Source organism: Podarcis cretensis (genome assembly GCF_951804945.1).
Source record: "Podarcis cretensis genome assembly, chromosome: 1".
Taxonomy (NCBI): Eukaryota; Metazoa; Chordata; class Lepidosauria; order Squamata; family Lacertidae; genus Podarcis; species Podarcis cretensis.
The window spans coordinates 124403905-124430740 of record NC_137170.1 but is presented as its reverse complement, the minus strand read 5'-3'; the positions used below and the strand labels follow the sequence as shown (position 1 = coordinate 124430740).

The following is a 26836-nucleotide window of genomic DNA, read 5'->3' as shown; positions in this document are numbered from 1 at the left end:
ACTTATCACAAAGTACTGGAAGACACAAGATTTGCCCACCCTGGAAGAATGGCAGATGAAAGTAATAGACTATATGGAGATGGCAGAAATGACTGGCAGAATCGGAGACCTGGGAGAAGATTTCGTGGAAGAGGACTGGAAGAAGTTCAAAGACTATCTGCAGAAACAGTGCAAAATTTATGAATGCTAAAATGATGTGGGATATGACAATATTATGGCATTAGTGATACAGTTTGAAAAAATATGCAAAAATGTTATAGAAAAAGGGTGAAAGACTAAAGTTATATTATGTCAAAAGTGAATAATATGCTAAAGGTATTTAAAATATAAAGAGGAAAGATCGGAGACATAATAGAACGATTTTAATAATTAGAAATGAGTTTCGAAAGAGGGCAAGGATTTGCTGTATCTGATTGGGTAAAGAGGAACACAAAAAAGGGAGGCATGAGAAAGTCAGGAAAGAAGGTTAATTAAGTTTGGATTTAAAAGATGGAGTTCTTACTTTTCTTTTTGTAATTTTATTTTTTTGTACCCTTTTACTTTTTTGTGTGTAATTTTGACCGTGTTTGTTTTTCTTTATCCTTGTTATTATTATGTGTTGTTTCTTCTTTGTAAAACTTCAATAAATATATATTTTTTAAAAAAAACAAGTTCCCCACTCTTTTTTCCGGCTCCACCCTGCAATGGCTTAAACTTCCAAAAACCCGACGCCTTCTCCCCAGGGAGCCACGTGAGGGCCGGGCAACCTTCATTTGCACACCAAAAGCCCTGCAAAAAAAGCAGCGAATAAAGACAGAAGCTACAACAAACATATATATATTTTCCCACAGCCCCACGCACGCCCACTTCCCCTCTGCCCAGGAAGCCGCTGGCCCCCACCACGCATGCGCCGCGGCAACCTTGCCTCCGCTACGCCGCTCGCGTAGGGCAAGCTGCGGCGCCGCATCGGGCGGCGAAAATTGCGTAGCGCGCGCGCGCAGGAGGGGGAGGAGGAGAAAGCCGGTTTCGGCGCGACGCGGGGAGGTCGGCGCCCGGCGTAAGAGGCTTTGGTGAATGGCCGTAAGAGCGCGCAGCGGCGGCAATAGTAAAGTAGTAAAAGCTTGAAAGCCCAAGCCAAGCTCACCCGCAGGAGGAGCAGCAGCAGCAGCAGCAGCAGCACTGCGGAGTGGGAGGAGGAGGAGGCACCCCGCGCGCGCGCGCCGGCGGTTTTTGGTACCGAGCGGAGAGAGGGAGATGCACACGGCACACTCGAGCTGAGGTAGCTATAAAAACCCCGTTGGTTCGCGTTCCCTCCCCCATAAAGGCCGGCTGGCTCTGAAGTGGCGGCGGCGACATGGCGAGAGTAGCGGGGGGGGGGGAGGTAGCTGGGATCCGCAGCGCGGCGGGGCAGGCCCCTCGCCAGCCTGTGGAGAAAAATGAGGCGGGGTTGGTTTGCCGTTTCCCGCCGTCGCCTCGCTGCCTCCCCCCCCCCAAACACTGTTGCTAAGGGGGCTTGGTGGGCGTCGGAAGGAAACTAGGATAACGTGTGAGGGGATTGTGTTGGCCGGGGGGGAGGGGGTTCTTTTCCACACAGCCCGCCACCCCTTTTCTCATCCTTTCCCTCAGGTGAAGCTGGTTGGGGTGGGGTCGCAATGGCGGGGGCGGGGGGGAGAGAGAGAGACGAAGCGCCCGTTGGGCCTCTTTGTTGCTGCTGCTGCTGCTTGTAAGCTGCCGCCTCAGGTGTGGCTGAGGAGAAGGCGAAGCAGACAAAAGGCTCTTGCTCCCAAGGCGGCGGCGGCGGCGGTGGTTCTCCGATTCGGTTCGCCCTTCTCTTCCCCCTGCTTTCCTTTGAGGGGATGGCGGAGAGTGGGCCTCGTGGCGGCGGCGGCGGCGGCGGCGCCCGCCCCTCTTTTCTCCCTCACATGCTCCAGCTGCAGGGCTGAAGCGATCGGGCCTGGCCCACGTGTTGGTGGTGGGTGCACGGTGCAAGGCCCACGGGGGGTGCTGCTGCTGCTGCTGCCCTCTTTTGTTCTCGGGGCTCATGGTAGGTAATCCCTTTGGCCCACCACACTGAAAGGTTGGCAGAGCACTGGGGGGGGGGGGGAGGGAGGGGAGAAGCAACCCACTGTGGCTGCCCATGGTTTCTTTGCCCTGAAGGTCTTTTAAGTCAGTGTTTCCCAACCTTGGGCCTCCAGCTGTTTTTGAACTACAATTCCCATCATCCCTGACCACTGGTCTTGCTAGGTAGGGATGATGGGAGTTGTAGTCCAAAAACAGCTGGAGGCCCAAGGTTGGGAAACACTGTTTTAAGTTGCTGTGTTTGGGTTCTCTGCAGCATGCGCCTCGCACCTTAGTGTGACAATATCTTTGGTGCTGGGATGCCCGCCACCATGGGAACTTTTTTTTAAAAAAAACCCTTGACCACCTTTTGTTTCTCTTCTCCGAGGTGTGGAGGTTTGAACCCTTCTCAATAAACGATCAAGCTGCTGTTTTGCTTCTGGCAGGGGTCTCTTGCTTGACCTGACCAATCGGGAATCGGTGGACCCAACGAAGTTGGGAAATGCAGCGTACGCCCGAGAATTTGTCTTTGCCATATTTCAAGGGCAATGGCTTGCTTTCCCATCCCATGAAGTTGTTTCAGTGTCTTGCACCCCAATCTTTTAAAAAAAGTCTGAACAAAACCACACTGAAATAAATCGCCATAAGGATATTGCTAAACTGCAGCAGTGGGGGACGCAGGTGGCGCTGTGGGTAAAAGCCTCAGTGCCTAGGGCTTGCCGATCGAAAGGTCGGCGGTTCGAATCCCTGCGGCGGGGTGCGCTCCCGTCGTTCGGTCCCAGCGCCTGCCAACCTAGCAGTTCGAAAGCACCCCCGGGTGCAAGTAGATAAATAGGGACCGCTTACTAGCGGGAAGGTAAACGGCGTTTCCGTGTGCGGCTCTGGCTCTGGCTCTGGCCAGAGCAGCGATGTCACGCTGGCCACGTGACCCGGAAGTGTCTCCGGACAGCGCTGGCCCCTGGCCTCTTAAGTGAGATGGGCACACCAACCCCAGAGTCTGGCAAGACTGGCCCGTACGGGCAGGGGTACCTTTACCTTAAACTGCAGCAGCTCTGATTGGGAAGAAAGAACTTGGTGGTAGAAAATGAGCCTCAGTAGTTATTATTATTATTAGAATTTATATACTGCCATACACCTGGAGGTCTCAGGGTAGAGCACAAAACAAAATCAAAATATAAAACCACAAAATATGGTGCCCTAACCTGGATGTGGTGAAAAGACTAGTGCTAAAAAGGACAACTGGTTCCAGTCCTGCTCTAGTAGTGTGTTTAACGTGTGGTTAGTTACACAAGAATCCTGATTCAAATGGTGAAGTGCAAATAGGCTAACTTCATTTGAGTGCATATTTGTTCCCAATCCCAGCAAGGGTAGCTGCTTCTCCTTGGGTGAATTGTGGCATCTGTGATCAAGTTGCTGCAGATGGAAAGTAGGCTGTGGCTTGTTTTGGTAGAGCAAAATATTGCAATGACATAACAGGACTGTGGTGTTCAGGGATGCAGCTGACATCTTTGTAATAAACTTAACAAAAGTTGCATACAAACGGTGGCACTTTTTAAAAAAGTGACAATACAATACAATTGATTGCGTATACCAACATGTGCTGTTAAAAACAAAACTCCCCTTGTCAGTACAGCAGCTGCTTGTATGTGTGTGATTTTGAACTATTAATATAGGGAAGAAATTTAAGTAGATCTTTAAAAAAGTATAAAGTGGGGTGTCTTTGTCGGCTCCATTTGATGCTGCTAATATTGCACTTGGCAGCAAAAAAGGACAAAACATCCTCTATGATTTGTTAAATGTACCTGTCAGGGTCAGGAAGAGTTTTTAATAAGTTGCTTTCTACCTTCTGTAGCTAGGCCTTTTTAGAAATTAGTCCAGACTTGGTTTTCAGAATTGAGCTACAGATTACGTAGTCTAGATTGTAGCATAAATCTTACTAGACAAGTAATATTTGATGTACTAATGAATATTGATTGGAGGGGGAGGGAATGTGAAGTGGAAGTTAAGGTGCTAGTACAAACTATTTTAATCCCAAAGTATACACTGCCTGATCCTGTGAGTTCTTGGAAGTAAATCTTAATGTAAGTGTTCATTAGATTGTCAGCTAATTGGGCCTTTTCCCAGATAAGTGTAGGATTGCATCCTAAATCGCCCTGTCATTGAACACAGTGAGTTACTTCTAGGTAACCCTAAGTAGGAGCAGGCTGCATAACATTGTACTAAAGAGATTTCTGTAACCGCTTCAGCAAGCTGTTTGCTTAATAAAAGCACATTAACAAACAAATGTGATTTGTGGGCAGTGTTCTACCATCTGGGCATCTTCTGTTCCTTCTTTTTTCATAACTGTTTTTCCCAAATAAAAAGTTTAATTGTGCCTCTGTGTACTGAGCTTAATCTTGACATTTTATGATGTAGGTCTTTGGGCAGACAGTGTTACTACGCTGGACATGAAAGAATAGGTTGAACTGGCTCGGGAAATTTGCATACACCTCTGTACTGCATATTGATTTTTCATGGTTCAGGAGGGCACATACATCTCCCAAAGCAGCTTTGCACATTTTGTAGACTTTTATTTTTAGGGAGTTTGGCAATAGTTGCCCATTTCCTGCCCTTCTTGCCTAACCTCCTTGCCCTTCATTCCTACCATTGCCTTTCTCACTGATAAGGTGTTGAGCACTTGGTTTGTTCCCTCTAACTCAGAGCACGTTGTCCTGACTATTATGGCTAAAAGATGAGGACCCAGAACACATATATGCAGTACTGATAATGAGTGTACTTTGGCCAAGCTTCTAATCCTCAAAGGGTTCCTGGCTCTTTGCCACTAGAAAAATGATCTAGAGAAATGCACACATAGTTCAGGTTCTTCTTGCATAAGTTATAGTACGGGTGTGGAACTGAACCAGTGAACCAGTTCCTAGAGCCCGCTACCTACCAGCCACAGTGGGCCATTTTGAATGGTGAATGGAGTGTGTCATCCTGCTGATTGCTATGTCATCAGGTGGCCAATTTTTCCTGGGCTTGAAGTTACCACCAGTCTGCTGAAAAGTGTTGCTTTGAAGCTCTGCTTTCTGCTGGGATAAGCTGTGCTACAATGTTCCTTCTGGGAAACTCACTCTTAACTGCCAATCAGTTGACTGCCTCCTGTACCCAGGGCTCAGCTGGTGAATATATTTTGAGGCTCCCAATTATGTACTGATTGCCACATCCCTACTTGCCCTTTATACCTAACAGTCACATAAGATATCAGGTGTGGACAGGTGGTCATGGTTTTGGGAAATGGCCTCATGGGCCAAATGGCCTCACTCCTGAGATGTAGGGAAAGCTTAGGTTCCGGTTCCTTGCTACTTTGGTACTGAACCGCAGACCATTATTACTCTTTTTTGTTTAAATAATTTTTATTAACCGGCCAATCAAATCAAATTAAATCACATCACATAAATTCCGAATTACAAAGCCGAATTTAAAATTTTGTTTGGGGGACCCATATTTCAAGATCCGAAGGGGGATTCTGATCATCTTCTCGCTACTGCGTTAATGTCCAAATCAGTCCAAACAGAGTTCATAATTCTATCCAGTCTTATCTTGCTGTTTCCACATCACATCTTGTTCATATATTTTCTCTTTTTTCTTTATGATCTCTTCTGATAGTCTCCTTAAGCCGATAAACACCAATAATAATCCTGTGTGAATTTTTCCGTTCTTCCAATCCTCAAATCGAGATAGTTTCCATATATCATCGCCTTCATAGATAACATTGCTCTTTCCATCATTAATCTCGCAAAACTGTCGCTCTTAAGTCCCACTGGGGAGTTTCACCCACAATATAAAAACAGCTCTATTTCTCTATTTCTCCTCTCAGACTTAAGTCCTCCAACAGAACTTCCCAATATGGTGATGGCATTTTTAACTGCGTCATTCCAAAGCTCTTATACATTCCATGCTCTTCTTAAAACATGCTTTGGTTCGAAAGTTTATCTCCACACAGCCTTAAATCCACAGCTTAAGTCCTTAAAACGACATTTCTCACTCGTGAGGGGAGGGGATTCTTGTTTAATCACATAAGGAAAGAAAGGAAAGTTTTTTTCCCCTCCCCCATCAGTCATTTGCCATACCGAGTCTTGGCGTATCTTCTCATGATTTCTCTTGTTCCTCCGACTCGTCTTATTTTATCAGAGATCTTTTCTGTTAGCAGTCTTTACTCCCCCTCCTTCCTCGAAATATATGCATTCCTTCATCCAAATTGTTTCTTTTGAAGTTCTTGCAGCTAGTGGCGCGGATCAGGGACTGCGTCCAGGAGCACCGGAATCCCACAGGAGGGCTTTGTGCCTAGTGCCCCCATCCCCACAAATTCGGGGGTGGTATAGGATACAGCAGGCAAGGCAGTCCCCCCCCCCACCATCCGGGGGGGTAGGGAGGCTAATTACTCCCATCATAGCCTCCAAATTACCTCGTGTGGGTCGGAGAGATGTTATTGTCAGCCATCTTCCGATGCGCCCCCTAGTGGCCCTCCAGACCATTATTACTCTTACTAGGTGAGAAGGTAAGTATTGAATCGCAAGCCAGGTTATAGAACAGCTATCTGAGGCACTTACAGGCTTACTATTTTCAGCTGGGATTCAGTCCCATACCAGCAGGTTCTGGTTGTACAATAAAAGTTGAATTTGGAGCTCTTGAGCAACAAACCTAGTACTTAAAAAGTGGACTTGTTCTGATAAGGAAAGTGATGGGGAAGTGTGCTGGAAGTGGGGAATAACATTTGACACAATGTCATGTAACCTCCCTGCAAAAAAAGTCAGAATAAGTGCTCAGTAAATAGCTGGTGAAGACAGGAGTGCCTGGCGTGCTCTGGTCCATGGGGTCACGAAGAGTCGGACACGACTAAACAACAACATCAAATAGCTGGTGTCTAATTTCTCTGCATACTTTGTACAAAAGCAGTCAGGATGAGTGCTCAATAAACTGTTCTCCTGGAAGCTACCCAGTGTCTGCATATATTGGAAAAGTATATTAAAGATGGGGAAATGCTTCATGTAAAATGCTAACCACAGTTCTAAGGATCCATACCGTTCGGTGTTTCAGATGTGTTAATCCTAAAACCAAGGTGGGTGAAATTAACAATTTATTATTTGTAATGTTCCTAATAGCAAGTTTTGTGGCTACTGATTTAGATAACCAGCAAGGCTTCATTTATAATGCAGAAACCTCTGCCTAGATGGCACAGGACCTCTTTGTTTATGGAGCTGTAAAGCACCATGTACATTGATGATGTTCATAAAAAATAATGGTGCTCTTCTTATGGCAACAAAGCAGTCGTACGGTTTAAAAAGGGGTGGGCCTGAGATCCAGATACTATGGGTCTAGGTTATATCTGCATTCTGAAGAACCTAGGCCCCGTCTTCCACAGCACTTGCAATCCTCATAAAATCAAAGGACATCCTAAAACACTTTAAAATCAAACATAAGGACCTGCAATTATAATGAGAAATTTGGAGAACGTGGTAACATGCATGAAAGCTGTTGGGCATATGCATAGAACTCAGGATTCCAGCCACTGTCCATTAGTAAATGTCTGTGTCACTGGAGCCTACGTTACTGTTATGTCTTAAGTCAGTTATTTGGAACTGCTTGTTGATTTCTACGAGGTATGATTCCATAAAGACTGGAATATTGCAACTTAGTCTTCCCACAACATGTATTGAACAGAAAATTAACTTGATTTCCCCAATTTTGCCTGAAAGTGGGAATGTAATTACAGTGTGCATAGACAGTGTATTAAAGCAAATTTAAATATGCAAGAAAAAAAATCTGTCAAAGTCAAGCTGCTTCTACATGAAAATTTGAAAATACTGCACTCCGAGGTGCAAAGCCAATTCATACAGCTGTACAGATGAAAAAGTGCTCTGATTCTGCAGTTGCAAAAATAGACTAGGAAGGTGTGGGTGTGGGTGTGCACACGCAATGGTTGATTCTACCAAAAACAAAACAAAGCTTGTATACAGTTCTGATTTTAGATTCCTGACCCCCATCCCCACATCTGGAGCACAAAATAAATGGAAAAGCATTGGTCTGCTAATACAGTGCAACTTCATTCAGCTTTGAAAAGTTAACGAGCTATTTCAGAGCATTTGACCCAAAGCCCTTTGGAGCTCTGATGATTTTTGGAAATTAAACCATGATGCATAAAATAACAACTTTTATAAACATGTTTGGAAGGATAAAGTTTCTATTTGATATTCAACTAGACCATACTCCAAGTAGACCCATTTAAATCGATGGACTTCTGAGTACAACTTGGATTTCACCTTCTGTTTGTTTTAACATTGTAATGAATCATTAACAAAAAGAAAACAGAGCTGATGGGGATTATTGTTTTATTTATTAGGTTTTCATCCTGCCCTTCTTCCCAAAGGAGCCCAGGGATGACTTGATCCCATTTTATCTTATGTATCTTGTTTCCAAATTTATTTATAATAAAAAAAGCTAGCAAAAAGAAAAAGCAAGACATGGACATACACTCTCTGCGCCCCCACTTGTTTCACTCGTCCCACTAGTGCTGGGGGGTGGGGACAACTTTTCTTGGCTTAGCATCAGGAATTGTGGTTTATTTCACTACCACCACTTTAAAAAAAAAAGCCACAATGAGTTAAGCCAAAAGAACTTAACTACAGATCATGGCTTGTTTTGAGTGAAACAAATTATAATTCACTCTGGTTCAAGCATAACACTTAAGTTGGGGATCATGGTTGGTTTTTCTCCAGTGCTAACAGGAAGGAAGCAGGAATGATCAGGCATTGAAAACCTATTCATTATGATTTACCACAGGTACTCTAATGCAGCTAGTGTGTGAGGACAGAAACATGATGTCGATTTGGAAATGATCAGACATCTAGATGAAATTCATGTATGTATGATGGATAATAGGCCTTGTGATGTGGAGCAATGACTCGCTTGTATGAAATAGCCATTGTTCTTTAACATCTGCTTGCCTTAAGCACAGTGCTATTCAGTGGCAGGAGTACACATGTTCAGCTTGAATTGTAGTGATGTGCATGCATGTTTCAATCAGTCATAATGCATCTTAAGCTAAGCAAGAGTTTATGACGTGAATAATTAAATTAGTTAATAAGTTGTTTTGCCCCACCAATCTGGCTTACTGCAGTTCTTTAATGTCTACCTGTAAGGGAATACCCACTGAGTTCAGTGGGACTTAACTCCCAGCTGAGTGCATAGGATTTCAGCCTTAGGTTGCTGATGTCAGTCTAATTTTAACACAGTTGTGTCTCTTTGTTATGCCTGCTGACATTCCTCCTACATTATGTCTGTACCCATACTAAATGTGAAAGCAAAATGATATGCTACCTTCTGTCTTTATTTTTTTAAAAAATGGAGTAGAGGCGGGCTCAGCTTTAGTTGCTATAAATGTGCAATTGAATTGGAAGAAACTGAAATGACAAGCCTTTAGAATACATATTTAATGGTACAGTGGTACCTCGGGTTAAGAACTTAATTCGTTCCAGAGGTCTGTTCTTAACCTGAAACTGTTCTTAACCTCAAGCACCACTTTAGCTAATGGGGCCTGCTGCACTGCTGCTGCACAATTTCTGTTCTCATCCTGAAGCAAAGTTCTTAACCCGAGGTAATATTTCTGGGTTAGCGGAGTCTGTAACCTGAAGCGTATGTAACCCGATGTACTACTGTATTTGAGTATCATCCCATTTCCTGAAAACTCACATTGGTTTTTCTTAGAAGCCAAGCCCTTCTAATGCAAATACTTTCATCTTTTAAAAACCTCGAGACTGTTGATGCCCTTCAGCACTGAATATGGTGGTTGTGATCACATCTATTTAAGGAGTGCTTGGGAATCTCTGCTGTCCCAAGATTCCTAGTAGCCGATGCCTGTGGCACGTACAAATCAATGACATGCTTTTATAAGGTTTTGTGTATGTGTGTTTTCCAAGTAGTTTGTTAGTTCACACAAGCAAGCCCTGCTTGGAATAGGGCTGGCAAAGGCTATGGCAAAAATACCTTGGGCTCGCAGCCGACATCTCTGAAATACAGATGCCTTGTCTATTATTGAATATGCTCCTATAGAAACAAGTATATGTTGCTGTTATCTGCTACTACACTACATGTGCGTGTGGCCATTGTTTTGAGATCCGGCGCTGGCCTAGATGTTGTTGGATCACAACTCCCATCAGCCCTGCCAGCATGACCAATAGTCAGGGATGATGGGATTTGTAGTCCATCATAATCTGGTAGATACCAGGTTGCGGTAGGCTGTTTTAAAGACACATCTTTATAAACAGTAGCCATCTAGAAAACCTACCAAGTTTATTTTTAACATACTTGTATTCAGATTTTTAGTCAAGCTGCATTAAACATGAAAATTTGTTTATGAAAATTGAATGTTTAAAAATTATTTTGAAAGATTATTGACTTGAAGAGGAAGGAAGGTGAGGATAAAGTAATGTTAGTAGGATGCTGAAAGTTGGAGATTAGAAAGGATGAGCAGGTGCCCAGTAAATATTTCTGTAATTGCAATCTTCCCCATAATTGCTAAATATTAACAAGCTTGGGCTCCCTAGAAAATTCAAATTCTGTATGAAGTTATTAAATCTCACATACTGAAAATCCCAGAGGATATCCAGAACTTGCAATGAAATCCTGAGTGGTATTAGCTCTGGAGATGGGGGAAATGAGCACTCAGCCATGAAGCTCATCTCGCTACTTCTAAGCATACAGCTTTTGGGGGCAAAATATATCCACTTACGCTATCTTCAGGGAAAGACAAGCTATAAAACATAAAGGATTGCTTCCCTGGATGCAATTATGGGGATGTAAGTGAACATTTATAATTTTTATCTCGTTTTCTGCTATGTCATACATCAAATATTCAACTTTGTATTTTGGATCTTAGCGCGAAGAGGTGGAATACAGCAAGCTAAGGCATTCAGGACCATAATTGTCCTGTGTTAAGCAGATAATTACACATTCCAGTGTCTTTTAAGGATTTGTGGGATGCTATGCAAGTTTCTCATTGAAATGTGTAATTTAAACGTATCTTATAAGGCGGTTGGCTTGAATCAAAGAAGGAAAAACTTGGCCCCAAAGTTATCCTGTCCTTTTTTCATGTAAGATAAATCAGAGTATATTGGACTCCCATATATAACATTTTTAACTAGGAAATGTACTTGATCCTAACTTTGGATTTTTAAAATCTTGATTCTGCAATGGATATGATGCTTTGACTTCGTTAATCTTGGAACAGGAATAGGGGAACAGGACACAACCTTATATATGCCATTTTGGTTACATTTCAGTCAGTGTTAGAAACTGAGATATAACAGCTATTTGCCATATGGCTTCTTAAACCTAGGTTTCAGACGCACTAACAGAATGTTTAGGCACTTTAAAAAAATTACAAAGCTGAAAATGAATTGTGTATATTGTCAGCTCTAAGTAAAATCTGACTTGAGCCATATCAAGGCAGCAAAAAAATAAATAAATGCTGTTGTGTGCCAGCCAGCCAACCAGATGGTGGAGATGTCAGGCCCCATCCTGGTGCCCAGGCATCTTCACTTGGCCAATAGCTAGGTGCAAAATGCACCTGGCACCAGGCTAATTTTGAACACTGATTTCAGTGTAACTGAGACATGGGACCTAGGGCTGGACTGTGTAGATAGGAGAGGGCTTGATTCTCTCTTTTTTGTATACAATTGGTATTAAGGTTTCTGTTTTACAATTTAAGATACTCATTTTGCATCCTTAAGATATCTGACTTCCCTTCTTCTCTTTCCATGGTTCATTTTGCAATAAATATATCACCAGGTCAAAAATTATGAGACCGACACCACAATATGGATTTCAAATCCGTTTTGGATGATACATCAATATATCACACAGCCCTAGCCTAGACATACCATTTTGGTGACCTAGGTAAGGTGCTATTTGGTGCTTCGCTTATATATCAAGAGTTTCTAACCCTGAATGTGGAACATTAATGCCCATAACTTACTGGGTGGAATACAGCATTATGCTGAGGTGATGGTTGACTTCTGCTAGCGCAACAGTTTAGTTGAATCTGGCCACTCGTATAAAATACATGTTCAATGAATTATACTCTTTAATCATAGAAGTGTGAAGTTACATGAGTTCATTGGTTTGTGTGTGGTGACTTCAGGCAAAAAACCCTTCTCCAAGCACATGATATGTTTGAATAATACTGAGAAGAATTTGTGAAGGGGTTTGCATTGTTAAGAATTAAAGTGGACAAATGCTCTTAGTGGGATGAGTTGAGGGGAAAGGATAGATAAGTGCATTGATTTATTCAAACGGCTGCATATTCTGTGCAGAACTCGAGTTAGAACTTTTTGCGAAAAACCGTGAGTAAAACATTTCAAAATGTAACAAAACTAAACTGTATTTAGTTTACTTATGGACAAACGTAAACATGTTGCTTTTTCAAGAGGATAATATTGTGGTACATGTAATGCTAATACACAGAAATGTGGTTTTTCTTATTTAAAAGTTGTAATAGTCTAATTAGGTAATGGATGTGATCAGAATGCGGTAAATACAGAATGTGTTAATAGAAATATCCTTTTAAATTATATTAAAATAATTCAATTGGGAAGTGAAAACAGGATTTATTTCTGTTTATTTCTGTTTATTCTGTTTATTTCTGTTTATTATTCTGTTTATTTCTGTTTTACTACTTTTATCTGCTCACTACTACCAGTTTTAAAAGGAGTTTTAAAATGTAGACATAGAGATGGAGTAACACATAACAAAGTATAATTTATCTTTGATCTAATAAAGTTTTCAAATCCATACATACGCAAGAATGCAGATTTACAAAATGTATTGGGTTTCAAGAGACACTGCTACTTATAAAAAAGGCCACCCTCTGTAATACAACAATTTAAAAGTATATTTGTATAAGTTTAAGACAGGGTAGATAGAGTTAAGTCCCACTGAGTTCACTGGGGCTTACTCCCAGGTAAGTGGGTACAGGATTACAGCCTTAAATCAGCAGGTGGGGATAGTGGGAATAACGTTATAACAAATTTCCCGTAGTGTAGTCCATGCATTTCTTGAGCAAAAGTGCATACTGGTCTGTTGCTATGACAATTAAAGCAAGTTGGCTTGCAACCAAATGCAGGAATTATACTATCTAGCAACACAATTGATATCTCTGGTTGTGCATCCCAAGTGCCTTTTTCACTACACCATTGAATCCTCTTAGAGACTTTTTGTATCTGCCTTTAATTTCATGCGCTTGAAGGTCAGATACTATTTTTTGTTTGCATGGAGAATTAGGCTTTCATTGAGTGGGTTTGTGAGCTTATTTACCTGACTGCCTTGCAGTTTTCAACCAGTGTGCCATGAAACCCTGGAGTGCCTTCAATTATGGTCCGGGTGCTGCGGGCAACACTGGCCTCTGTCCCTCTTTCCTTCCCTCCTCCTCTGATGCCCTCTCACGTCTCTGCCTCCCAGCTGTTTGTTGTAGCAGCCCTGGCTACAAGCTCTCCAGGCGAATGGTGCCTCTGGGGCTGGCCAGGGGGTTCTTCCCAGGCCCCTGTGGGGCATTGTCTTTTTGGCGCCTCTCTTGGGGGCAGAGGGGCAGCTCAGAGACCAGGGACGGCAGCTGCGGCTGCCCAGAGGACTCCCAAGGAGAGGGGAGAAGAGGAGGTTGAGGGAATACTCCACAAAGGGGAGGGTGTTTGAAAAGGGGTGAGGGGCTTCCAGCTTTGTAGGCAAGGGGTGGAATAAACTGAGCTGAGACCCACAGGGGTGCTGCAGAAAAAAGGTAGTTGGTCAAGGGAGCTGTGGACCCAAAAAAGGTTGAAAACCTCTGCCTTACTTTCTTTTCTTTTTTTGCACTTTCAGAAAATGCCATTTCTGCATGCAAAGCGGCCTTCCTCTCCTGAACAGACAAATCTGTGTCCATCCCAGTGTGTTTGATTGAGATTCATGAGTTCAGTTTTATGAGAGAAGTGTAGAATTTAACATGTTTATACAAAACCAGGATTCACACCATTGTTAAAAAGCAACATACAGTGGTGCCTCGCAAGACGAAATTAATCCGTTCCGCGAGTCTCTTCGTCTAGTGGTTTTTGCGAAGCAAGCCCATTGACGGCTTAGCAGATTAGCGCTATTAGCAGTTTAGCGGCTTAGCAGATCAGCTGATTAGCGTCTTAGAAAAAGGGGGGGAGGGAAAAAAAACCCGCAGGAACTCGCAAGACATTTTCGTCTTGCGAAGCAAGCCCATAGGGAAATTCATTTTGCGAAGTGCCTCCAAAACGGAAAACCCTTTCGTCTAGCGGGGTTTCCGTCTTGCGAGGCGTTCATCTTGCAGGGCACCACTGTATAATGGAACAGCTATTTAAAACTCCCTATTTTAGCTTTTAAAAGTGCACCGGTTTTTATCCACTCTAGTTTGCAACATCCATACAGGTTTTTGTATGCATTATAAATCTTCAGAGCACTCTCATATTAATACCAAAATACATCAAATCTTTTATTTTTGCTCTGGTCAAATCTTCTGAATTCATTATTATGGGCTCTTCTGTAATCTCTACCCATTATCATTTGATTCCAGTCAAACCATCATTTCTTTTAAATCTTAAAAGTTTGAAGCTAATTAGCAGCATTAACCAAACTAAAGTGTTGTTGTTTTTTACTGTTTAAAATGTTGACTAGTTTAAAATATGCTCTTCTATTTCAGCTGGCAGTTTGTATTGGGTTCATTATTTAGTTCATTATTATTCTTTTGAGTAAAAGAATTTCTATACCGCCTTTCAAGAATAAAATTCCACCCAAGGCAGTTCACATGAAATAGAGAATAGAGAATAGAGAACACCATATTATTAAAATTAGCAACCCAACATCATTCCAGGGATAGTTCCGTCAGTAGACTGTGGCTTCAAGTCCCACTCTGGACAAAAGATTCCTGCATTTCAGGGGGTTGGAGCAGATTACCCTCGTGGTCCCTTCCACAGTTCTATGATTCTATGGAAAATACAGCCTAATACAGTCACCAAGACCAGGGTCGTGTAGTCAGATCAGATCCCCAGGAACAGTTAGTTCCTGCAAGACAAAGTAAAAAAAAAAAAAAAGGTTATTTTATCCCAGCTGGTTATGACATAACATTCCCTGTATAAATGAATGAATAAGACATGTTGAATGTGTAAACAGAAACTTTAGTAATTGGATCTGACTCATTAATGGGACTTCCTCATCTTGAGAAGATAAATGACAAACATCTTTGGAAATTCTCCAGCCACTTTGCTATGCAACATCTCTCCCCCCCCCCCAACATATTTGATGCAGGGAAACCTAGTCCTCTTAAGCTTATAGAATTAGCTCCAACAGTTCTTTGGGTCCTGACCTATATTCCTCTTGTGGAACAGCAACTGTAAGTCTTTCAGAGTTGATGACCCTCCTGTAAAAGAAGAGAAGCTCACAAAGAGCTCCTGATCTTGTGTTGTTTTCAGCGCAGCTTCAGCTTTCCATGTACTTCTTTAACCTGTAAACACAAAAGAGGTTGGCACGAGTTCAGGCTTTGCTGTTTTAGCGAAAGCGTATTGGGACAGAACCTTTCGTGTTATGAGGAATGCTGTTGCATTTACGCTCGCATCTCATGCAGATGTTTACTTGCAAGTAAATACCGCTGAGGTCAGTGAGACTTACTTCCCAAGTTCCCTTTTCTCCTATCTCTGCTTTTACTGTAAGGAACCAACCAAGAAACTTCTAAGCGCTGCTTCTGTTCAGCAAGGATATAATCTGATTTGAGGTCAAGAAGGGCGGTTCTGGAATGTCATTGCCAACATCATCATTAAATTGGCCCCTTGTACCCGAGCTGGTTTTGTGATGGTGTTTTCATGGGTCTGACTCTGCTTCTTATAAGAGTCTTAATGTGCTTAAATGTGTGTTGAGAGACTTTTAGGAAGTGCCGTTGCTTCAGTAACCAGGTCTAGACATTGATAGAGTCAGAAAAGGCATTGTTTTTAAAAGAAGAACAAATGCACCCCAATCTTTCTTGGGAAGACACCATTATCCAGTCTCTTCTCTGCCCTAATATGATGGATAATAGCAGCTCATTTAGTAATACAGTGGCACCTTGGTTGTCAAACTTAATCCGTTCCGGGAGTCTGTTCGACTCCCAGAACCGTTCGGAAATGAAGGTACCACTGTATATTGGTTTGTTCTTTTTTTCAGTTTGGAAACCACTTTAAACAATCAAGTACTGGGCTGTTTAACTGAATAGTTTCTTGGTCTGTTTCTTACAGGGAAATTAGAATGGAGGACCCCTTTAATACAGCAGAATCAGATGCAGATGAACTGGGCAAAGGAATACAGTACTGTGGACTTTGAGATGGGGAGTATGTAAAAATAACAGTGCAGGGCATATTAGAAATGTTGGTGGTTGTGATTTATACCCACAGTTGGAAGACAGCATGCAATCTGTTCTTCTGAAGCAGGGGCTACATATAAAGAGAAGCTGCTCTGGTGGCTTGGATTCCTTAAATGTGCAGATCATGCCAGCAAGTAGGGACTGGACCCCTTAAAATGAGAGTGGTGCTGTAAGAGCGATTTACCATATTTTTCGCTCTATAACGCGCACCAGACCATAACACGCACGTAGTTTTTAGAGGAGGAAAACAAGAAAAAAAATACTCTAAACGAAATAGTGGATATATGATTTTTGTGGTTCATGCTGTGGCCACAGACATGTGAACTGACAGTGAGTTTGGAGTAGCCCAATGCAAAAATCCTGAGGATCCATGTGGATCCATGCTTTGTAACCACGGAGGAGGGAAGGAAGGGGAACCATGGATCCTCTGCTCACGACTGCAGCAGATCCGCCCCCCCCCCCCCGCCACCCACAGGCATTCGCTCCATAACACGCACAGACATTTCCCCTTACTTTCTAGGAGGAAAAAAGTGAGTGTTATGGTGCAAAAAATACGGTAATTTGGGTGAAACAGGTTTGCAGAGTCACTGTAATCACACTTCATGTTCTTTCTGCATGGAGGATATAATGTAGTTGTCACTCAATCCTCTGTACTCCCATAATATATGTTCTCTGCAAAAGACTAAAGGTCTATCTAGCCCAGGGGTCAGCAAACTTTTTCAGCAGGGGGCCGGTCCACTGTCCCTCAGACCTTGTGGGGCCAGAACTATATGGGGGGGACGGGCGAATTCCTATGCCCCACAAATAAGCCAGAGATGCATTTTAAATAAAAGCACACTTTCTACTCATGTAAAAACACCAGGCAGGCCCCACAAATAACCCAGAGATGCATTTTAAATAAAAGGACACATTCTACTCATGTAAAAACACGCTGATTCTCAGACCATCTGCAGGCCGTATTTAGAAGGCGGTTGGGCTAGATCCAGGCCCTGGGCCTTAGTTTGCCTACCCATGATCTAGTCTGTCACACTGTTGGCAATAATGGCCAGCAAGATACCTTTGGGCAGTGTTAGAAACTGGGATAGGAGTGCTAGGAGCCGTATGGCTCCTGGGACCTAGGTTGTGGGTGCCTAAACAAAATATCCAGGCGCCTTATTTTTTATTTTTTTGCTGCCATGATACCAGGCCAGGCAGCCCCACGGCAAAATAAATAAAACAAAATTGCTGCCAGGCAAATCAGGTGGTCTACAGGGTAGCACAGCAGCAAAAGAAGCCCTTGGGATGCTTACAAGCATTGCCTGGTGGGGATGATTCTTTTGATGTCTCCAGCATCTGAGGTACAGAGCCTGTGAACATGGAGGTTCCACTGTTAATGCATGCTTAATTCATAGCTCTATCTTCCATAACAGAACTATTGCACTCATGTCCTGCTTATGAACTTGCCATAGGCATCTGGTTAGCCACCGTGAGAATGGAATACTGGACTAAACTTCTTAACTTCTGTCCTTATTTAAAAGCTATTTAAACTACTGTCCACCACATCTATTTTCTGCCAGTGAATTCAGCAAGTTACTCATTGAGTGCAGAAGTACTTCCTTCTGTCTGTCAGAACCATACTACCAATAAATTTCACTGCTTGACCTTGAGTTCATGGATTTGGCCTCATTTGGATGTAACTTATCTCCGCTTACTAATCAGGACTTTCTTGTTGCATAGTAATGAAAGACTTTTTTGATTAATTAACCATGGTTTCCTAATACAACAGGTTCAAAACAAATCAGGATTTCAAACCAAGTTCATAGTGCACTTTCAGATCCTAGTTTGTTCCTATCCTAGTAACCATGGTTTGCCAGTTCAGAGGCAGTATTGCCCAAATGTTTGTTAAAAAGAAAACTGATGAACTTGAATGTTACTTCAACCAAACGCACATATGCATGCACATCAAGAGCATTATATTGTATATATTCTTAGCATGATAACATCCCAAAAAAAACATTGTTCTGCACAAGGGTGCAACTACCAGAGACCCTTCTCCCTTCAGCATAGATCAGCGGAAAGAATTGCAGACTCATGTTGTGTCTGGCTTGCATTCATGAGAGTCAGTTTAAGAATCATTATTCCATAAAAGCCATATGTTGTGTTAGAACTGGTTGTTCAGAATGTTTACAGTATTACTCACTCCTGGCAAGTTTCCGTTAACTCTCCATGAAAACCTGCAGCGTCTCCATAATTCATCTTTATTACCTGACAAAACCTTACTTAGCAGACACAGTTTATATAACTTGCAACCTGAAGTCAGCAAAGCATCCCTGGTCTGATGCACAGAAAAGACCTGTTTCTAAAATACACAGGGCAGTAACTGAGAGGAAGCAGCTGTCAAATGATAGCCAATGTGCAAACAGTTCATTGCACTTCCACCCTGATAGGCTGCTGCTTTTATGCTGCGCCAAACCATCCTTTAGTTTGCCAGAAATGTTGATTTGGTTGCATAACAATTTCACTGAGGGCAAATGAGGTTTATGGACTGTGGTCTAACTCTGAATAGTTTTGGTAGACTTCTGATGTTAGCACAAAACCAAATTTGATTGGCTGCATGATGTCTTCCACTTTTCTAGGGATGAAACTACACATGCTGCATTGAGTTCTGTGGCTCTTTTTAGGGATGGCTTTGCTTTTATAGAACTGAGTTCCTGGAGGCTGTAAATTGAAGAGAGGGGAGGGGAGCATCTTACTTTACCCCCCCCCCATCGCCCCCACCATTTTCCCACTAAGAATATTCACCACCCAGGTCCTTTTATCTGCAAGGGAAAAGATGAGCATGCCTGGAAGTTTTCTGCTGTGAGATAAAAGTAGCTGGGGGTGGGGGGAGGTTGCCAGATGTTTGCCAATTGTACTCCCTTGCAGGTCCGGTGTGCCCTGTTTTAAATGTTTATTACATGGTGTTTTATTTCTTCTGCTATCAATAAGTTTATGGTTGCAGGTGAAACCAACTTTTAAGGCTTTGGTGTTGAATGTGATCAAGCCATACCTCTTCCTGTGAACATTGATTCTGGATGCTAGAAAACGCAGAAGGCAGTCGTAGCGTTCTTAGGCCAAGTCACGATCACCGCTAACCAGTGTTAGAAACTGAGATATAAAAGCTATTTGGCTATGGCCCCTTAAACCTAGGTTATGGGCACAGCAACAGAATGTTTATGCGCTCCCCCCTTTTTTTACAAGATTAAAAAAGCTGAAAATGATTTGTGTATATTGCCAGCACAAAAAATTCAAAAAGCACAATGTGGTGGTTTCCCACTTCTTTTTGCTGCTATTTTGATTCCCTTGGGTTATTTCAGGTGTCTTTCATAGCCTTTTGAAAAATGGAAGCAGTGAACCATTCCAAAATGAAGGTATCAAAAATAAAAAGAGCACCCCAAATCAATGTATTTTGAGTACATTATTCTGGAGTAACTACCATTTCCCGATTCTGTACTGGCAACTGAAAACAGTTGCAGAAGAGAGCAATACCATTTTCTATAACATTTTAAGTAAGTCACTTTCTTGAATAAGTTTGGTTTTGGTGTACTGTAGATTCCTTCTGTCTCCTACCCCCACTGGTACTGCCATCACACCCTGAGTACAAAATAACTCCAGCTAAAATTTTACGTTCATTTTTCATATGGTCTGGTCCTCCTCTGAAGATTGTAAAAAAAAAAACAAAAAACCAAAACCAGGCTCCCCCTGTCTGCCCCCCTAATATTCTTATGTGGGTCCCTTCTCCAGTCTTCAGAGAGTGGCTGCCCTTTGGCCTTGCTGTTTCCAAGTGCCTTAAAAGTTCCAGATGGCTTGGCTTAAAACAAAAACCTAAGGCGTACAGCAAACAAAAATGTAATGTGTGAATATTCCCTCATTGCAAGCTTTAAAAAAGAAAGAAAGAAAACTGAGGAGAGTATAAGAAGCAGGTTTGCACTATATAGGAATAGGAGAGTAGTGTGCGTTTGAGCAGGGAAATCCAGATGTTACTTCTGTAAGACAGGTGTGGGGACATTTGGCCCTCCAGATGTTGCCGAACGACAGCTTGAACTGAACTACAACCTTTGCTGGGGTTGAAGGAAATTGTAAGTCAGTAACATCTGGAGAGACCAACGCTCTCTGAACCTGCCTTAAGATGGGCACTTCTGAATTCGTGCAGTTGGTTTTTTGCCCACTCACTTAACTAGGAACAAATCAAGCAGAATCGGAAAGTTTGCTTGCATCTTGCTCCTGTATACTTAGAACACAGCATCACTTTTTCCCCCCCAGCAACAGAGAACTGGAAAACGGTGTTTGCTTTTTAGACAATGGGATTGTTGAAATGTCTGGTACTGGTTCTCAGAAATGGTGCTGAACGAGAGGTGAATTTGGTAGATCAAGTGGTAACCGGGACTTGCGTAACAAGCACGATGTCCCCCAAAGAAAAGGTACAGTGTGAAATTAGGGATGCATGACTACATTTCCAAGCGTGGTCTTAAGTTCGGCCGTATGTGATAGTCACATGAAAGCGATCATGAGCTAGCAGAAAGGATTAGGATCATACTTGAGTCAAGGGTAAGATCTCAACAAGGGGAATTCTTGCTAATACTTAAAGCAATTCAGATGAGGCAGGCACTTCATGTTTTCAGGCTTTGCTGAGGACTTATTGATGTGTGTGACGTGGGTAGCAGCTCTGGTTGAAGCAGACGTGTCTCTGGCACTATAACTGAATGGCTTTACTGGATCTTCTCTTCAGAGTGCTTGTACAGTTAGTGGAAATCTGCCTGCCAGGCTCCTTAAGTTCCACTTGCTTAGATTTACTGCTTTGTATTTCAACAGAAGTCTTGCATATCTTGGCCATGCTATAGTAGGACCAGGATCCTTGGTTACTTCCCGTCTCTCATGGGCTGCTTAGACACAGAAGAAGAAGAGTTTGGATTTGATATCCCGCCTTTCACTCCCTTTTAAGGAGTCTCAAAGCGGCTAACATTCTCCTTCCCCTCCCTCCCCCACAACAAACACTCTGTGAGGTGAGTGGGGCTGAGAGACTTCAAAGAAGTGTGACTAGCCCAAGGTCACCCAGCAGCTGCATGTGGAGGAGCGGAGACGCGAACCCGGTTCCCCAGATTACGAGACTACCGCTCTTAACCACTACACCACACTGGTGCTGCCTACCTGTCAAAACAGTGAGTGCAGTATTTCTCAAACCTGGGTCCCCAGTAGGACTGGGTGATAACGGTTTTTCAACATCATGATGTATATCACCAGCTAAACATCTTGATAAGGGACGTGGGTGGTGCTGTGATCTAAACCACAGAGCCTAGGGCTTGCTGATCAGAAGGTTTGAATCCCCGCGACGGAGTGAGCTCCCGTTGCTCTGCCCTAGCTCCTGCCAACCTAGCAGTTGGAAAACACAACAAGTAGATAAATAGGTACCGCTGTGGCGGGAAGGTAAACGGTGTTTCTGTACACTGCTCTGGTTCGCCAGAAGTGGCTTAGTCATGCTGACCACATGACCCGGAAGCTGTCTGCGGACAAACGCCGGCTCCCTCGGCCTATAGATTGAGATGAGCGTGCAACCCCAGAGTCGTCCGCGACTGGACCTAACGGTCAGGGGTACCTTTACCTTTAAACATCTTGATGTCTGAAATAAGGATGGAGCTTTGTAGAGGCATGAGCTTGCTTCATGATTTTTCCCAGATTGTGATTTTTGCACACATCATGATTCACAATATATTGCCAGGTCAAAAATCATGAAAGCAGTATCATGGATATGGGCTTCAAAACAGTTTTTGCCCAGCCCTAGTCCCCAGCTGTGGTTGGACTACGACTCCCACCATCCCCAGCTAGCAGGACCAGAGGTCAGGGATGATGGGAGTTTTAGTCTGGCAATAGAGCTGGAGGCCCAAGATTGAGAAACACTGTCCTAACGTCACCATGATGTCAGTTGACCTAACTTTAAAACAGGGTGGATTTCATGTAAATCAAATGAATTTAAATCACTACTCAGTAAGACTTGATTTTTTTTACAAAAAGGCTTATTCTTGCTGTTATAATCTTAACATTTACAACCAGATGAAGGTTCCATTTTTGGAATAATAAATTTTCAGAGTGGCTTTTACAGTTATATCAAAAATTACTGATTTGGTTATACTATTAGAAATGCATTGACAGATAATTATGAAATTATTCTGAGGTTTAATAAGTTAACTTTATATTTGGACAACTTTTCTGCTGTACTTTATTGGAAGTAGAAAAATAATCATTTCCTTATAACAATTTAAACAATTTATTTAACTAAAACAATAACATTATAGCATATGTATCCATGTTTGTTAACTGATGTGGTTAACCATGTTGTTGGGTTTTTTTTAAAAAAAAAACTTTAGACGAGTTTTAGCACACACGAAAAACTTAAAACTAATCCTTATTTCCTGATGAATAGCCTTTGGACTGTAATGTAACTTAAATAGAAAACTATCTTCAGAAATATTTTCCCTCCAAAGGCATTTTATTTTAAAAATCTAATTTAAATTTTAAAAATCTGATTTATTTATTTTTTATCCACCCTGCTTTAAAGGAAACAAATAAGACTACACTCTTGATTGCCACCGCGCAGGTTCTTTTGGACCTGGAAGAAGGAGGAATGTGGACAGAATCTGCTTATGCATGCTCCACTGTTGTGCATGGGGACTGGGAACGGAACCCCTGCACAAAATTGCCCTGTATTTACTTTCTTTTGCAAGTGGTTCCGGCTGCAAACCCCGCTTTCAGCAGGAGTTGGCTGTTCTCGGGAGCTCCTGAACCAGGACTTGGCATTTGGTGGCACATTTTAAAAGGTGCTGACGCAAGCCCCATTTACCAAAGACCAGTCGGGTGCACACTTTAAGGTTCTTGATTGGCCTGCCATCATACAGTACATGATTTCAGTTGCTGGGCGTATGAGTGAGGCTTTTGGGGAAAGGCCTCACAGGTCAAATTGGGACTCCTTTCTGGGCTCAGGGGGTGGAGGACTCACACGCCATGGTGAATTCACCTTTTGTGTTCTCTGTTTTCACTCAATATCCTCTCCCTTTTTGTTGCATGCCTTGCAGTGGTTGGGGGCCCCACTGAGAAGTACATGCAAGGAAGGCAGCAGTGGCAAGAAAAGGAATATATGTTCCTCCTTCCCCTGCAGTGATCTTCCTCTACTCCTTTGTCTCTGAGTGAAATGTGCTTCAGAAGGAGGATTTCCACCCAGCCCTGTTATTTGATCCTGTACACTCAAGGCAGGCCAAAGTGATGCTGCTAGTATGATATTTGTCTTATGCCATATTCAGAAATAGCCCATTCACATCATTCATAGAAGCTGGGTGGGGAGGTTAAACAGTTACCCAGTCCAGTCCTTACAAGGCAAGAGCCATTATGCATTAAAATGTCCCAGCAGAGCCTGGCAAGCAAGTCTGAGGGCTTACAGGGACCTTCTGTGGTAGGAAAACCTGGTGCACAAAGAGTTTTTGAGGCTCTCCCCCGCCCTGCGTGCGTTTAATTTGTGCAATTGCTGCGGGCCGGCTGCAAGGTGCATACAGTTGCGATGGCGCAAGTTAAACACGTGCAAGTTGTGAGTCGTAATAAATGCACCAGTTGCTTTCTTTTCTATAAAAGCAAACAAAATCCACAATACAATTTATAGTGTCGCATATGAGCATGTTGTAGACTGGAGCTTAGAGCAGCCAGTTTGTTTGCGGAAGCTGGAGGTTGAAATCTCCACTTCACTGTATCACTTGCTGCTTTTCAGCTAATTCAACCTCGCAAGATTGTTGTGAAGATACCACATTGTTTGGAGCTTATTAGACGAACAGTTGCATTTATAAATCAGTAGATGGGTGTCATTATAGCTGGCACCCTCCTCTGTTCCTCATGAGCTCCTTGGAATTTCCTTGTGGCTAAATTCCTAGGGTCGTCGAAAAGTTAATATATATTTTTGCATCCCTTCTTCAATATGGATTTTTTTTTTTTTGGTCTTCTTATGTCTAAGATAACAAAAGAGACGTAACTGGGGGGAAACCAAACAATTCGCTGTTTGTTCCTGGGGTCTGCCAGAATGGCATTATTTAACACTTTGTACAAAACTTGAACCTTTGAACCTTTTCGTAAATGATGCTGTCTTCACTTGAACAAATTCCAGCTTTTACATATTGGCAGCATGGAAACCTCACTGAGGTTAGTGGAACGTCATTCTGAGCTTATAAAAATGGGAGCAGGTAAGTTGTCGATGTGCCTTTTGCTGTCTTGAGTTTTGAAGAAGAGGTCCTCTGAAAACATTCTGTTCAAAATGCTGATTGGGAGTGCCTGTTTTCTGTAGTAAGTATGTACACCTATGCAGTTTATGAGTGTTTCAGTGTGAGTGTAAGACGGACTGAGGGAGAGGGAGAGAGAGAAAGTATAATTTGCAAGGATCTTAGTTTTGGAGTATTGAAATAATAATGCCACTTCAGGGCTCAGAATTGTGCAGTGTTCTCATGAACGGGCATTTAGCAGAAAAGCTATGACTCACTCTCACTTTAGCTTTCTACTGTAGTCGAAACTGCTTTGATCCTTAGACCTTTTAATTAAATAAAAGGAGAGCTGTGATTTTCTCCTCCTGTAATGAGGGTTTTTATTTGAACCTCCGGTGTGTGTGACATCAAAGAAATGGATGGCTAGCCAATGTACTATAAAGAGACTTCAAATGTTGATTGCTTTACTATAGTTAAAGAGCTTTGATGGCTTAGAATTTGAACGTACATTTCCAGTTCACTTTTTAGGAATGGCTGTAATAGTCTGTTTTGCCAAAGAAACAATTAAGAGTCCAGTGGCACCTTAAAATACTGAAAAATACACTCTATTGTGATACCAGTTTTTATGGGTTAGATTCCAGATACCTTTGACAACATAGATGCTAGCCTAGAAAAGCTTATACCTTAACAACCTTACACCTTGTAAAAATCTTCTAAGAAACTCCAAACGTAAAGATAATTGCAAGGCTTTCTTGAGAAGTTTTGCCTACTGCAAGTGAATAGGTGGTGGTTTAGAAAGGTAATTGCTGTTTGGTTTGGTTTTGAAGGTTTGTATGCGGTCTTTCCGAAACCATGCAGCTCTGAAGTCATTTATTGTCAGAAATACTTTGGGGTCAAATTTAACAGCCATTATTTTTTCTTTCCTTTTCTTTCAGGAAACAGAAATGAAGGTACACATGCACACACAATTCTGCCTCATTTGCTTGCTAACATTTGTCTTTCATCAATGCCACCATTGCCACGAAGATGGACACGACGAAAGTGCCGAGGTCACAACCGCAGCGTCACAGCCGCATAGCCACAACCACAATGACTATCAGATCTCAGAGAAGGCTGAAGAGAAACAGAAATACTACATTGAAAAACTCTTTGACCGCTACGGCGAAAACGGAACGCTCTCGTTTTTTGGCCTGGAGAAATTGCTGACGAGCCTGGGCCTTGGAGAAGTGAAAGTAGTGGAAATAAATCATGAGGACATTGGCCACAATCATGTTTCTCACTTAGATGCAATAGAAGTACAAGAAGGAAGGCATTCCCATTCCCATTCCCACCACCACCACCCTCCTCATTCCCATACTCACTCAGAGAACCAGACCACTAATGAAAGGCCTGCCAAAAGAAAGCGGAAATGCAACCCCGAGAAAGAAGCAGCAGAGCCATCTTTAAAATCTGACAGCAAACACACTCACGACCACAATGACCACAGGCACCACGAGCGCCGGCTCCATCATCTCGGCCGCAACGGTACTCGCCACTCCCATAATGATTCCACCAGCGCCAAGGACCACAGGGGGCCCAGCCACGAACCTTCGACCGAGACCAACATGACTCAAGAGCAGCCCGAAAAGTCGCACAAAGACAACAGGAGGACACGGAAGGAAAGGAAGAAGAGAAGCGGGGTTTCGGTGGAGGCGGCACAGGGCTTTACCCCCAGCCACGAGTCCGCCAAGCAGCACGGACACAACCGGGTTCACAAAAATGGCCATGCGCAAGACGCGGCCCTCTCGCACACTCACGAGCATGATCGTGAGCGTTCGCCTGCCCGTGGGCATCCAGACCCGAATCCCGCCGGTGGAGACGGGCATCGCCGTGGCAGGAAGCACGAGGGGCAGATCGGCATGAGGAAGCGTGCCGTCCTCTCAACACACCCTCACAAGGACCATAATGGAGATGAGCACCACCACGAAGAGGTCAGTGTTAAGCCTGAGAAGGTCTGGGATGCAAAGGAGCACACAGGCAAAGAACTAGTACAGTAGCTTACATAATCCTCTGGTTACGTAAACGTCACGTTACGAAAGCGGCAAACCCGGAAGTATCGGACCGGGTTTCGGCACATGCGCAGAAGCGGTCTACT

At 42.9% G+C, this 26836-nt stretch overlaps 1 protein-coding gene and 1 long non-coding RNA gene across 8 annotated transcripts in view; one reads left to right on the top strand and one right to left on the bottom strand.

Moving 5' to 3' along the window:
* Positions 1-1206, bottom strand: part of LOC307220709 — a 73409-nt gene extending 72203 nt beyond the window's left edge. Inside the window, exon 1 of one of the 2 annotated variants that reach the window (XR_013841056.1) lies at positions 1124-1206. This is a non-coding gene — a long non-coding RNA (uncharacterized lncRNA). The remainder of the gene's footprint in view (positions 1-1123) is intronic. The other variant, XR_013841057.1, reaches the window with a different exon arrangement.
* SLC39A10 (solute carrier family 39 member 10) overlaps positions 1-26836 on the top strand; it is a 57981-nt gene that overhangs the window by 5037 nt on the left and 26108 nt on the right. For 2 of the 6 annotated variants that reach the window (XM_079977661.1, XM_079977663.1), the window contains exon 2: positions 25638-26672. In XM_079977661.1, coding sequence (XP_079833787.1) covers positions 25647-26672 — 1026 coding nt within the window. In that variant the 5' untranslated portion in view covers positions 25638-25646. Of the gene's footprint in view, positions 1-1002; positions 1259-8875; positions 8939-11940; positions 12420-25637; positions 26673-26836 lie in introns of those variants that run through there. The other 4 variants (XM_079977660.1, XM_079977659.1, XM_079977658.1 and 1 more) reach the window with 4 other exon arrangements.